Raw genomic sequence first — 15,093 nt, 5'->3', positions numbered from 1 at the left:
TTTCTCTCTTTTGCAAATAACATTGGCAAATTTATTGAAATACCTGATGGTTAACCTTACACTGAAATGATTCTTCAAACAACTGCAAGAAGGAGCTGTTTGCAGCAGTCACTGTGTTGGTGATGAGGTCTAAATTCCCTCCCCATGACCCTGAGTACTCAGACAGCCTGCACCAGCCAAAGCAAAGCTTGGTGAAAAGTAGCCAACACCAAATAACCCCAGAATGCAAATATTCCTGTGATGCATGCACAAATGCAGGTGTTCGTGATCATTCTTAAAGGTCTTTTCCATCCTAAATGATTCTATGACTTGCAGAAGAAACCTAGACGCGAGTACTGGAATAAACATTTCAAGTTTATATTTGAAACTTAATCACAAAATAATTACATGCTACCAAGCAAGGAAGGCTCAGGCCTTAAATTTTATTGTTGTAGATGAGAAATAAATCTGGCTTGTGATCGGCTGAGCACACTCAGGTAACAAATTAAAGCCACTCCTCTCATTTCCCCCCTTTCCCAGCATGTGATGCCAAGGTTTTGGAACAACATTAAATAACAGCTCATGAACCAAGATGGAAAACCCAGAGCAATGGCAATAGGCTCTGTTGGCTTCTTGTGAAGTTAATTTTACACTTTGTGGGCCCTTAAGCTCCCACTCCTTAGAAGACTATTCAAAAGCAAAACTGTTACTTTCATGGCCATAATAAATAGTCCTGTACGCCTCTGGTGAAGACGTTCAGCCCAAATATAATAACCCATGGAAAATGGCTTCTGGTTTCAGAGAATGTGGCAACTGATGTCCACTGAGGAAATCACTGGCATGGTTTGATTGCTGCTGATTTCACATGTCAGCACATCTCCATGTTTAACCCAATGGTAGTAAATAGTTGCTGAATCTGTCAGAAGAGAGTTTTAAAAGTCAGCTCTTGCATTGCTGATCTTATCCTTCAGGTTTGAACTCCACTGGCTCCCAAATATCTAATTTTCAGTTGATGCCTCCAGCTGCAGTGCCTGTGCATCTCCCATCAGAGGCTGGGCATTATCTGCTCCTCTCCTCCTGGGTGGCACCAGGGAGCGATGGGACACAACTGCAGCTGATGCCTCCTCTCTTGGCACACACTTGAGTGCTGGCAATCCCATTCTCAGCCTTTGCTGGCTGCTGCTGGGTGCATGGTGAAGCTGAGCGGGACCATGGGCAGTGAGTTGTGGGCTGCCGGGGCTGGATTTTGATCTGCTCCACTGCAGGGGCAGCCACTTCTTCGGCATCTGAACTTCTCCCACCAGTAAAAGTGCTGAGCTTTGAGGTATATCAATTATCTGCAACACACTGGAAACCAACCCTCTGTTTCTCCTTTCTAAACCACTGTGGGGGATGTCCAAATGCCTGAACCAAAGACCAGAGCCCAATGGCTTTGCCTTCTAGATGCTTTCTCCAATGGCTTTGCCTTCCAGATGCCTTCTCCATCCCTGCCCCAGAACTTCCACCCCATCCCATCCATGCAGCTGGTAGCCTTCACATCTATGCTGCTAATCAGCTGGAGTAACGGCATTTCAATCAGCCTAAGGAGAGATCTTCAAAGCATGAACAAGTTTTTGGGCTTGTCAGTGCCTAGCACAAGGTCTCCTATAGCTAAACCTGTACACCTGATCCCACCAAGAACAGAAACCAGGGTTAATTTAATATAGTAAATGTTGCCGTTAGTTCTCATCCGAGTCTCACATGAGTTTTCTTGACATCTCAGAACATTCAGTAGATTGCTTGTTAAAAGGGTAGAAACAATTCGTATAGGAACAACAGTTCAATATGGACCTTAGAGTTACTAAGTACAGTAGTTTCTCTTTTACAAATGAAAGTGCTGCTGTGCTGGAGAGCACAGTGACACGATGGCAAGGAGAGCAGATATTGGCTTTTATGATATTTACAGATTTTTCCATTTTAAAAACTGCCGAATTTGATTAAATATAAGTATAGAACGTTTCTTCCGTATACAAACTCGTTAGCTGATTAATTATTAAGGTGCTCAGAAGTGTGGATGAAAAGAGAAGTTACAGTAGATCAGTTGTGGTTTTGTCTATTTACAAACTGCGCTCAGTTGCCTGCTGACACCAGCATCTTCCAAAGAAGCTGGAAGCAAAGTGGCCAGTTATGAATCTAATGCCACAGGAACTGCTGTTTTCTTCACAGCATCTTTGTCAGAAGGTAAAATAGTACTTCATTCCTTTTTTATTAGCAAAGGTGGGTACCCTTGCTGAGTCTGTGTAGCTGGTGATGCCAGGCAGCATCACACTGTGAGACACCCTGTTTCTAGCTCTCAACTCCTGTCCAGCCCTTACCACCAGAATTTGCTGGTCTGCTGGGCACCTGCCCCAGACAGGACTCACAGCACCAGGTTGGCACGCTGAAATGCATTGTATGGGGCCTCCTAAGTACTTGGAGCACTCAGATCTACCCCGTGCAACAGAAGGGAAAATTTATGTGCGAGAAACCAAACAAGGAGAAAGTGCTTTGCAAAAATTTTGTCTTCCAATCAGAAAAAATAAAATAAAATCTCACGTGGCCCATATTTGTAGGTCAAATTCCTTTCCCATTAACATTCCGAAGAGTTATTTTCTGTGTGATGGCCAAACTCTACCTCTAGTTTCATTCTCTGCTGACTGACAGCTGACCATGGACAATGCCTGGCATCGCTTCTCTCTGTACTGCCTGTACTCACACAAGTGCCTCAGAGGAGCTCAAAGTTTGGTGTTTTGAGAACCTGTCAAACCAAGAGGGTATCTGGCCATAATGAAAATGATGATTTTGTCCTCGTCATTTTAAGATGCTATAGAAAAATAAAGGAAAAGAAGTTGATTTGACTTCTGTTTGTGAACTTACCACGTACTATCATCTTTCCCTCATACATTTAAGTTTCAAACAGGTCCAAGAGATTGCAAGGCAAGAGTGTTAAGGCAGTATAAGAAACTCAGTATTTCATTCACACCTCTTGATTCCCTTAAAGGTATTTCTAAGGCATCAAAAGGGGCATGTGGTTTGTGCTTGCCTTTTCAGAAAAAGGCATTTGGTATAGTGTAAAAAACAGATGCTCAATGACAGATGGGAGCCACTCAGCTCTGGGCAATGGCCACACCATCGCAGAAGAACAGGGAGATACAGTGGGGTTTCCCGAGTGTGGGTTCCTCACCATCGCTCCTTCTGGTACACTTCTGTTTGTACAATCTCATCAGGATGCTCAGATATGCAGGCCCCATTGATGTCATTGAGCTTGTTGTCTGGAAGATCCTCGGGTTTTGTGCAAAGTTTCAGTGCCCTGGAGATGAAGACATCCAAGTCAAACTCAGGGTCTGTGTCACTGATCACCTCCGTGGGTTCTTTGTGGAGATGGTGAGAAGACTGCAGGCTCTGTTCCTGAATCACTGGAAGAGGATTGGGACACTCAAGACCCACCTGCGTGCTCTTTACCCACTGAGCAATCTCCAGAAAGAGGTTGGATGGTTCTTCTTCCAGCGATAGCTCAGCTGCGGGTGCTATGGTTGCTCTTTTCCAGTGGGATAAATCTAAAATCAGCTTGGGCTCTGAGTAATGATGGGGCTTATTGTCTTTCCACAGCAATTTGTCCAAGTAGGAAGGTGACCCCACTTTGTAATCACATGATTTCCCACAATCTGCATCAAATACTCGATCCATGGATGAGTGGGATAACTCCAAAAATCTCTCCGAACTGCTTTGTGAGTACTTCCGTGGATCAACTTGTGCTTCTTCAGCGATGGATTCAGACCCTGCCCGGGGGTCCCGCTGAACCTCATCCATGTCATGATACCTATCATGTCTCCATTCCAAATCAGAGGAGAGGCTTACGTGATACCTGTGAAAGACATGCTGCTGTTAGACACGAAGACGATGGCTTCGTTAGAAACAGTGGTGCTCAAACAGACATGCATGCTGCTGCTGCCATTTTTGCCTTTTTTTGCTGATACACTAATCACCTACAAATCTCTAAGTTCTTATTAATATTAGAGACCTTTTTCTTGCATGTTAAAAAAGGCAGAGGGGCTGAGTAATTTATCAAGAGTCTGAGATGGGACCAGTAGTGGGAATAAAGGCCCAACAACCAAACCAACCGGCCCCTTCATTTAGCCCTTCATCACCCTCCCTCCACTTGCGATTAAAACACGATTAAAAATACTAATAAACATTCCCTCATCCCACAGACAAGTACCTGCAGTGAATGCTCCTTGTTTGTTGCCATAAAAGTAAAAAAGATAAGCTTAAATCCCCACTGAGACTGGACATCACCAGTTTACTCTGACGTTGCGAACCAAGAGCATCCCTGAAAGGTCACCTTGCTAAGCACTAACTTCTCAAGCAAGTTGAACTCCCTTGACTGCAATTACCTGACAACACCCATTCTTAGACATGGTTTTCAAAGTGACATCTAATTTACTGGTTCCTAACTAAGCTGCCTTTAAAAGACATGTTATCTCAGGTATTGGGGCTCTATATCCCACCAATGACACACCCTTTAGGTGTCCCACAACACAGGCAAAATAATTTCTTGTCTCTAAAATACTCGGCTTGGGTTTCAAAATTTATGGCCCTATAGCAGATGTCCCCTGCTGGGTGGCAGGACCAATAGTCCAGGTCCCATCTTCTTGTATCACACCAAGAAAGCCAAGAGATAAAAAGGTGACCTGCAGCAGCTGATTTGCTGCTTTTGGGACTATAACTGGCAGGGATGCTGGAGCTGTGGGGATACACTGAAGATAGATATCCTGAGAAAAGCTTCCACCTTTCCTCTTTACCTAATTTACCTGGTTGTCCCCCCCAGCCTCCATCCTGATATTTGTTCACCCAGACAAAGAGATTAGTAATAGTAAAGACAAGGGATTCCTTTAGATTATTTTTTCAATGCTGGTGAAATACAGTGGAATAAAAAGGCGAGCGAATTTAATTGCCATGCAGAGAGGAACAATGCTGCAGACATCCTCAGCCAGCTCACCCTACTCAGCTGGAAGGAGCTCCATAAGAAAGTGGACCTAGTTAATTCTTAGCTACTTATTTTGTCCTACCTTCTTCAGTACTGGGACTGGCTTAGCAACTGGAGTAATCATCTAGGACGTGAGAGACCTCAGCTCAAGGCTTTGATCTGCTCTGAACTTCCTGTACGACTTTCAGCAAACCATTTAAAAGTCAACACAATTAAGGATATTTAAAAAGACCCCAGATCTGTGGCCTCTTGGGCTTATGCACCTTGAAAAGTGATAAATATAGAGCTCCAAATCAGGACCAGTCCCCAAAAGGTACAAGAACTACATTATTTTATCACTTGCGTTATAGGGACAGAGGACAGAAAGAACCGTAACATCACTTAAACAGATGTAACTCAAATGAAGACAATATAGGCTGTGGATAAAACCAAGAGCAGAAAGACACTCAGTAACTGGAACGTGCAAGCTCAACATCTGCTCCCTGTGGAAATCAATTATGAACATCTCACTGGCTTCAACAAGGTGCCAGCTTGGGCTAGAATTCTGATATGGCATAAAGAAGGAAAAGCAGGTGTCTGCCGTGGGTCTGGAATACGTGTGACTGAACCCAGTCAAAAGCAGGTCAGAGACTCACCAGTCAAGTTCTAAGGAATTTAAGCCAGTATCTGGTCTCTGGCCCAGCCTTGGCTACCATACCTGTCCCAGTTAGACATCTGGCTCTGGTTGGCTTCCATCAGTAAAATATCATCAATCTCATCCTCAATGCGGAATGGATGCTGAGACACTGGTTCATCCTCAGGGCAGGAATACGGACTCATGTAAGGATGCTGCAGACCCATCTCAGCTGTTAATCGATCCATAGGGTTAAATGTCAGTATTTTCTCCAGAAAATCAATAGCTGTGAAGTAAAGAGAAACAAGCTCACTAATTCCTCAAAAAAAGCAATACCAGCTTCCTTTCCAGGATGAGCCTCGTGGATCCCCCATAACAAATCCCCTCAAAGTAAGGAAGGAATTAAAGGTCACATCCCGTGTGCATCTAAAATGGGCACTTCTGTCCTTGCCGCATCCATCTTGCCCCCCACGGGAGCCATGTACTCGCAGTGCAGCAATCCTGCAGCCCCTGCAGGTGTCACTTCATCTGGCAAGGCAGGAGAAACAACTGCGAGAACCACACACCTCCACAGCACAGGATATACATATTATACCCGGTGCTGTGACCCCAGGCCAGAACACTGAGCTCATACCTCAAAAGGACCTTTGGATGGTGTTGGGATTTGATTCCATGTTCTCAGATCCATTTGACAAGCTCACTGCATTTCAGCCAACTGATTTCACATCTTTATGTGCAACAGAAGCAGGATTAGATTTAAAGTGCAATTTTTAAAAGTCTTTGGCATAACCAACACTATGAAATTATTTTTACTTATTAATATTTAAAAGATTCCAAGTGCCTAAAATTATTTTGGTAAAACTGTGGAGCATGAACTCTTTCTACAATGATAAAGGAGGAAATTAAGTTCAGTTAAAGTGGCTGGAATTAGATCTAAACATAGAGGATTCACTGTAATTTTTTTGATGATTCCTTTTACTGAGGTTATGTGAAAAGATCAAATCCTGTCATTAAAGACATTGCTTATTCAGTTGATTCTGGGTCCATGGAAGAGTCCCTTAGAGTCCAAATAACACAAATAGGAATAAGCTTTTCTTCAGTTACAACTTTATATTTTACCTTCAGAAATATCCCTGTTAAAGATGTAATTGTGTGAATGGGACAGCTTCTTTAGGGGCAAAAACACTCTGCAAGGGCGGGTCATACCTATGGCTTCAGTGCTTAAACATTAACTAATATCCAATTGCCTCCTATGAGATTATTCCATTGCTTAGACTAATTAATAAGTAGGAAGGAATCAATAGCTTCAGGTCACTGACTGCAGGCAAGAAGCGTGGTGGAACGATATATTACAAGTTATATATTACGATATATTACAGGTCAGAGAGGCAGGAAAATGTCAATGAATTATGTAAGGGGCGCAGGTGACCTTTCTTCCTGCAGTAACGACAGGGAATAAATCCATTCCTGCTTGCCAGAGGCTGACACAGTCCCTGGGTAACCCAGGCTGACAGGTATCACGCTGCCAAGCCCATACAGCGGACATCTTATAATGTACAGTTACGCCAGTGAACATAAGCCAGGCTTGGTCTTGACGTCTTCCCAAAAGCAGGTGGCCACATCCACCATCCCAGTTTAAGCCTTGGAAGAAGCTCAGAAAAGGTGACGTGCCTGGTCCACACTGCTCAACTCTGGTGCCAATCTGCAAGCTCTCGCTGCCTACAAAGCTGCTCCAGGAAAAAGATCATGTCCAAAAGCCTGTGGTTTGCAGCCCCCTTGCAACAACACACTGATTTTTTTTAAGCTTTAGCCAAAGAAAGGAAGTGATTGAAGAGGTATCCAAGTATTGCAGGCTGCAACAGCCTAATGTGAGTGACGTCCAAGCCTCGGAGCACTCGGACATTTCTGCCTGTAGCAACCATCTCAGGAAGTTCAGATATTTGTGAAGTAAAAGCCTTTATCTCCTTGTACTACATAACTACATTCTTGCAAAAAGCATACCAAGAACATGAACAGGTCTTGAAAATAACCTCTAGACTGAACCCTCACAGCTCAAGAAGAGACACAGGAAGGCAGGGATGCACCTTAAAAGTGTCTTAGAATAGTCTTGGAAGACTACTTCACCCTTATTTCTCTAGGGGCTACCTGCGAAAATGCTACTGCATCATGAGTGCTGTCCTGCGGCCCACGCCTTCCCTGGTGCAACAGTGAGCAGGACCTGGGGGGACAGCGGTGAGGATGCCTGAGCTACAGGTGGGACCACACACAGCAGACCTCCAGATATCTAAATCCCATTCACCAGTGTTCATGCACTTGGCCTTAGAGGACAAATCCTTTCCCACCCACCCCTCCTCTAGGGAATTAGGTCTGAAAACATGGCAGCTGGAGGAAGTCCCAGGAGAAGGACATTGCCGAAGCCAGTGGGCATAACAGTACCTTCGCTGTCCACTTCAGGGAGCAGCTTGCACAGCGGCTTCCTCACTTCCCAAGTGCTGTTGATGAACGTGGGCATCACTTTGAGCAGCTCCTCTTTGTCTTCCTCATGGATAACAGGGATTGTCTCCAGAATAAGCTGCATCTGTTCCAGCTCATGACCCCCTAAACAGGCAGAAAACAGGCAGTGAGATGAAACCCAGAAGTTTAATTGAGAGGGAGCGTGTGGTATTATCAACCACTCCTCTGAAATGAGTCATGTCACTGCAGTGCTGTGTCTCATCTCCCACCAGCCCCTCCACACTGATGCTTCCCGGCATTAGCCACTGCTCTTTGCTCCAAGGAAAATACCCTCGCCACCTTCTTATGAACCAGGTGCAATGATGTCTCCAGGTCACTTCCCTGCCCCTCTGTCTCCATCCCATCTCCTGCTTGAGAGCTCGCCTTTTGGTTCTCCCCCTACACAGCAGCACACAGAGCAGCTGCTCAGGCATGTCTGAGGCAGAGCTTCAGGTGAGGTGCCTCTGTCTGCACCCATGCAGGCTGTGCAGCCCCCAAAGCCACCACACCTCCCTCTCCCACTCATGTTGGTGGGACTCCCAGCTGGGTCACCTCATTTTAAGGGTGAAAGAGTTAACCTAGACGATTTGCTTTCCTGGCATATCACCCTGAGGCTGCCAGGCTGAGCAGAAACAACCCAGCCAAAATCACAGAGGTGGGAGCTATTATCCATCGGTGGGCTCCATCCTGCCTGATAGAAGGAGATGAATATCAGCTGTAATGACCTCAAAACCAACAACTCTAAGCAATGCCATGGCTGGGTTTGTTCAAAACCCCAAATGAAGCATCCCAGCTCACATGGCTGCAGCTGAGCAGTGCAGTGCCCAGTGCTGTCATCACATGTCCCTGCCACATGCTGTGCTATACGGAGAAGCAAAGCCCCTCTGTACAGCAGTGACAAAAAGTGCTGCCACAACCCCAATGGTAACAAGAAGATCATGAACCCAGCTCCAAGGATCCGAAAGCTTCATCTTTAAATGAACAAGTGCCCAACCTCTGCACTCTGCCGATGTGAAAAGCATTTTCTGAGTGACTCCCGCTGGCTCCTGGGCACCAAGTCAAGGCTCTGATGGTGACAATCCTCACAACTGCTATAAGCAATCATATATTTTTAATCCTTTTCCTTCAGGACATATTTATCCATGCATCCCTAAGCCCCTGCTCAGGACTGGCTACCAGTGAGTGAGAGGAGAGAAGCAGCAGTGCCAGTGGAAGGAAGCCAACCACCTCATTAATGAACATTAATCTCATTCTTTAGCGCACTATTGGATGTGACCAAGAACTCTACAGCTGATTTCCAGCTTCCTATGTGTACAGAGAAGCAGCCTGGCAGGAATACTGAGTTGCACTATTGATCTTCTGTCTGCCAGAAATGCCAGTTATAAATATTCTGTCATTAGAGGCAGGACTATCCGTTAAAGACATAGAGCTGGCTGGGGCAGACAAACCAATAGGGATTTTTTGGCTACTGAGTCCCTGCTGTTCAAGTCACAGATTTCAGGCTGCTTCACTGGCAAGCAGTGTTTGGCTGATCCACAGCAAGAGGAGTGAAGCTCATTTATGGCACAGCACTTCTGATGAGTCTGCATGTGGAGTGGCTAGAAGACAATGGGCATATTATGAGCAATCCAGACCAAGTAACTTTGTTGTAATAGCAGGCCAAAGCTGTAACAAGCTGCAGCTGTTGTGAAGGACATATGCAAGGCCAAGGGAGACAAAGAAACTGTGTACTGGCAGAGAGATAAGAGGGTTGGACTATTAAGGAACTGTACGTGGGAAAGAGATAAAGGAGTTGGACTGAAAAATAAGAAAATAGAATGTCAAAACAGAATGTAGGTGAGGAGCATGTATACCATGCCGTGACCAATCATAGAGTGCAGGAGAGTGAATAGACAAGCAGCTTTAACCTATTAGCAATCTAGAAGCAATGTGTGTGCTTTGTGCTAGTGTATAAATTGCTGTGTATCCCTTAATAAAGGGGCCCTAACTTGATCACACTGGTCGCATAAGTTGTGTCTGAGCCTTCTGTGTCAACATCTGCAGGGAAGGTGGAGAGGCCACCTCATAGGGGATGGTGGAAACCATTGTTGGCTTGATGTCCTCAGGCCACCCAGTCCCTTTGGAGGCCCCTGGCACCTCACATGGGCTGCCCTCCCCAGCCCAGAGCTCCTGTGGGTCTGCAGGAGGTTTCCAGACTCACATCCATGGAGCTGACCCCAAACACACCCACCCTGGGCAAGGTGGGTCCAAACATCGAGGTTGGGAAAGGGTCTCCATCCATCATGGCCTCATCACTCCAACAAGGTTTGGTTCAATGCAGTCGTGGCCATTTTCACCCCAAATGGCAGAGCTCTGAGCCAAGACATGGCAATGAACTTGGACAACCCCAAAGCAACATTGACATTAGCACAGCTGATCACCATCACACCACACATCTGCTCAGAACAAAGCCTCAGAAGAGGATAGAGCAATAGGAAAAGCAAAAAATACAGAGGGACACCCTCTCAGTATCAATCCTAGGTAAATTAATTCACTTTCCTACAGAAAAACTAATTGTAGGTCATTTAGAGGTTTGCAGCATGGCTCCAAGAGAAACTAAAGATGACCATCAGGAAACAAACATCTTGTTAGTCAGGCTAATTCCCAAATTGCGATCAAAATTACAGGGTATTAAAGGTCACAAAGGCTTTATGGCTGTTCTCTCAGTGCAGCTCCCGCTGCTCACTGAAGTTAACTGGCAGCTGAAAGGCACCGTGTTTAGTCACATAAAGGAGCTGCTATTGCAGTGCTGGAAGGCTTGAATTATGGCTCTCAGGAACCCAATTCTCCACCAATATCCTCTATTTATGTAATTCCTAGGGACCTTCTGGAGGCATTAATATCTGAAAAGAAAAACGCAAACTACAGACAGAATAAATGCAACGAGCTGTTGTTACCCAAGGAGAGAACAAGGAGCTCTGTGTCATGTGCTGGAAAAGGAAACCCTTCCCTGGGCTTGCAGCCAAATCCCGGGTAAGCACCCAAGCCCTGCTGGTAAATCCTCTGGGAACAAGTACTGCTCCCATGGGAAAAGCCACCATGCCACCTCCCAACTCTTGGTCACAGGCGCAGCCCCACTGGTGAACCTCACAGAAATCCACGCAGACAGGCAACTTTTCTTTTTCTCCTATTTTCTCTTGCTTCCACTGGCAATGCTTTCAGATAAGCATCAGCAGCAGAGAGCAGAAAAGTCGCTGGAGGGAGCTGTAGCCGCTCAGTTACCGATGCTCTTCCCCACGCTGCTCGTGGTGGGGACCTCTCCAAAGGTCTGTGAACCAGATTTTTGCTGTTTGAGAAGTGCTACGCTCCTGTGAGCTTTGGGTTATCCAAACTTCCTGTGGCCTCCCGGGGCTCTGCCAAACCCAAAGCTGCTCCTGCCACCGCACCCCCCAGAGAAGGGGCTGCAGGGAGGGCAAGGGTGCTGTGGTCCCTCTTTACTGGGTATTTATTAACTGGTGTAGGAGAGTGAAAGCAGTTCTAATCTATTCCTAATAACCAATCACCTTAATTTAACTGCATTGCTTAAGCACCCCAGATAGACTACTGAGTTAATTATATTGATTTATGCTAAGCACTCAATTTAAATTGTACTGCTGACGCATACTCAAAAAACAATTTATCCAGTGTAAGGCAATTACAGGAGGTTTGCAACTTTCTGGGAACTACACTGCTGTTATTTCCCACGAAGTGTTTGCTAGTGACCCAGGACTCTCTGAAAGCCTTGTCCTGCAGTGACAGGGGCTACAGCTGGCCAGGGGCAAACTCTTTCTAAGCGGAGAAAAGCAAAAAATCAATCCATGCTGGCATGCAAATGTTTGGCAATTTTAGCTGTTCTGAGGGGTTGTATTTTATTCTCCTCCTCTTTGGACACCAGCAGATGAAAGATGGTACGTGGCATGGGACACCACAGGCACACTGCCCCACTGCCAGGCTCCCACCCTGGCTCTTCTTTACTTACTGGTATAGGGGGAGGCCAGGAAAACAGGGCACAGGGCCAGGACCTTCCCATAAAAACTGTACAGACTATTTTTAAAGCAACCTGAAAGGAATATGTATTTTGAGCCTCAGTTTTGATCCACATCCTTTAACTAAGTATCCTGCCATCATCTGGGGATGCATTAAGTGGTTGCACAGGGCTGGAAAGCAGAGAAGCAGGGATGCTCACAGCACGTATCCAGCTGAGCCCAGTCTGTGACCTGCCAAGTCCCATCTTCTATTCTCAACCTGCTACAGACTCTTAGGAACCAACCTGCAAAGTAGGTTCCCATATGGCTGCTCTGGGGCATCCTGCCTGGGCAGCCAGGATGGGATTGATCTCACTTGTAGCCACGTGTAACACCAGCATGGGCACTTCAGTGTGTTCTCCAGATGAGCAGTATTGGAAAAATAACTTTCTAAGGCACAGTCAGTCTCATGTAAGACAGACAGCTAACAGAGGACAGATGAACCACATCCTGGAGCTGCCTTTGCCTCGACCACGAAGGGAGCTTTAAGGACCAGCTCGAATGCATAGGTGATAGACAGCTGGTGTCAGCCAATATAACCTCTACCCTGGGGTCCACAAACAGCAACAAAGCCAAACTGGGGCTGAGACATGGTCAAGCACAGTTTGAAGAGCCAGGACAAAGATGAGTGCTTGGGTGCTATGGTGGTGTAGAGGAAGGAAACTGGGATAATTAACATTAATATATAACTGTGGGTTGGCTTCAGGGGCAGTGGGTTGGCTGATGTAGATAAGGTGCAGCTGTGGCTGGTTCTGTTAAGTGGTTGAGAGCCAGTGAAGAGACAGCAGCTGAGGAAGAAGTAAGAGAAGAGAGAGTGTGCTCTGGATGAGGAGAGACTAGGAGAAGGCAGCAGAGGGACTGGTATGAAGAGTGTGTTGGTGTGAGATGGTAAAAGACCTTGTTGCAGCTGGCTAGTTTTGAGAGTGCTATGACATGGTGGTGATGGTCAGAGGAAGACCTGGACAAGTCAAGTCTTGTTTTGCTGTTTGACACTAGGAACAAGTACAGGAGAACAGAAACTGACTTAAGAGTCCAGGAGGATTTCCCTGGGACTCCAGCTACACCCAGTTTAATACAAGGCAGTGTATTGCTCTGGTCTTGTACAATTCCTGCAGGACCAGGACCCTGCCATTTGCGCTGGGGTTTGCTTCTGCTGTGCTGGTTTACCTGCGGCTAGTTTGGGTCTGGTGCCCTGGACAGGCATTGTCCTGTTTACTTCCACCCAAAAAGCTTGGAGGCTCTTCCACAGTGCAAACCACAGCTTAGCAAGGGGGGGCATCTGGCAGAGCTGCCTCAGGAGCTCACTCACATGCAGCATCTCCCAGTGAGACCAGAAAATGCCCCTGCAGGTGCAGGGTAAGTGTCATGTGGAGATGTCCCCACTCCTGGAATATATCCCAAGGAGGCAGCAGGAGCATCCAGGTCTGATGCACAATTTTCAGAGCCAATGTCCCTGGACTTGAAAATTTTGGGGAGAGGAGACAGAGGACAAGAGGAAGGAAGGAAAGGGAAGCGATTATAATGATCTCTTCAAAATTATACAGACTGATTAATTTTCAGCTTTCACAAAAGAAATATGGAAGCTGTAAGCAGGAGCAGGGAGGGAGCAACAGAGCAGCTGCAATCAAGCACTGGCTACAGAGCTCCACAGCGTACTGCAATATTTGTGAAGAAAATGTCCTTCTCCATTATTAATGGGTCTAATTATTTATTTACACAACTCTGCAAACACCTGCTCACAAAATGCGTTAAACCTTGTCATTCAAAACACTAATGGGAGATAGAGAGACAACCAAGGAGGAGCATTGCTACAGACCTTGGCCAGGGCAGCTGCTCGTTCAACAGGCAGAGCACCACTGCTTCATTCCTGAATGAATGGCTCTGCATTCCAGCCTGGGAAGCACAGCTTTGCTCCTGACAGTAGCACTTTGGGAATTGTATTAAATAAAGATTTGCTTCTCAAGAACATCAGAGTGGAGCTTCAAATGCTGCACTGATAATTATGCACTCCTTGCCAGTGCTTTTTTTGTTGTCTTTTCCTTGCGCTGCACCTTTACAACTCCAATACCCACTTTATAGAACAGTTCTGGAAATGGCTGAAAATAGGTAGTGGCATTCAAATGTCTTCCCTCAAAGAAAAGAAATACTTTGAAGACACCAATCATGATTCAGATCCACACCATAGAGTACAAACCTCTTGGGACAGGGCCACATTATCTCCTGTCCATATACTCCACCCTATTACATATTTTAGAATCCTCTCTCACAACAAAAAGCTCTTATTTTCTGTTGGAAACCCAGAAACAGAAAAAAGTTTTCTTATTTCATCAGAATTGTTCTTTCTTTGGGATTTTGCTTTCAGCAGCAGACTATCCCTGCCCAGTGAGGCTCGGCACAGGGGCACCATTGACCCTGGCCAGCCAGAATTCCCCCTGCCATGCTAGAAAGCCTTAGAATCAGGTAGCAAGGAAGGAGGGAGGAAAGAAACAAATGAATTAATGGGAACCAGAAACCTACCAGCAAAGAGCATCCTTCCTGTCAGCATCTCAGCCAGGATGCAGCCGGCTGCCCACATGTCGATGGCTTTGGTATAGTTGTTTGGTGAGAGGAGGAGGCGGGGGGAACGATACCATTTTGTTACTAAGCCTTCAGAAAGGTAACCCTGAAAGCACAGAGAGAGAGATGTCAGCAACCTTGCAGAACTCCTCCACTCCTCCCTGCTCAGCCCTCACTGCCCGCTGTGGTCCCACCATCAGATCCCTGCAGAGAAACCTGCCCACCATGCTCATGCTGCACTTATGGCAGACTGTGGTTGTATTATCTTGCAGGAAGCAAAGACATGAGACACACCATTAGAAACAGAGATACTTCAGTGCTCCAGGAGGCAAAGCACTTGCTGCTCCCAAAAAACTTATTTGCTGTTTGTCACCATGGTATTGAAGTACCTTCTGCAAAAGGAC

General features: G+C 46.0%; 1 protein-coding gene across 11 annotated transcripts in view; it reads right to left on the bottom strand.

Annotated features, from left to right (window-relative positions):
• Positions 1 to 333: 333 nt before the first annotated feature.
• The window catches only part of MAPK4 (mitogen-activated protein kinase 4), a 47,164-nt gene continuing 32,404 nt past the window's right edge, over positions 334 to 15,093 (bottom strand). For 9 of the 11 annotated variants that reach the window (XM_056323460.1, XM_056323461.1, XM_056323462.1 and 6 more), the window contains 4 exons: positions 14,651 to 14,795; positions 8,034 to 8,195; positions 5,682 to 5,883; positions 334 to 3,862 (listed from right to left, as the gene is read on the bottom strand). In XM_056323460.1, coding sequence (XP_056179435.1) covers positions 3,178 to 3,862; positions 5,682 to 5,883; positions 8,034 to 8,195; positions 14,651 to 14,795 — 1,194 coding nt within the window. In that variant the 3' untranslated portion in view covers positions 334 to 3,177. The remainder of the gene's footprint in view (positions 3,863 to 5,681; positions 5,884 to 8,033; positions 8,196 to 14,650; positions 14,796 to 15,093) is intronic. The other 2 variants (XR_008819278.1, XM_056323465.1) reach the window with 2 other exon arrangements.

This window comes from Falco biarmicus, chromosome W (genome assembly GCF_023638135.1).
Source record: "Falco biarmicus isolate bFalBia1 chromosome W, bFalBia1.pri, whole genome shotgun sequence".
In the NCBI taxonomy this organism is placed as follows: Eukaryota; Metazoa; Chordata; class Aves; order Falconiformes; family Falconidae; genus Falco; species Falco biarmicus.
The sequence above is the reverse complement of the archived record's forward strand: the minus strand, read 5'-3'. Positions and strand labels throughout refer to the sequence as shown.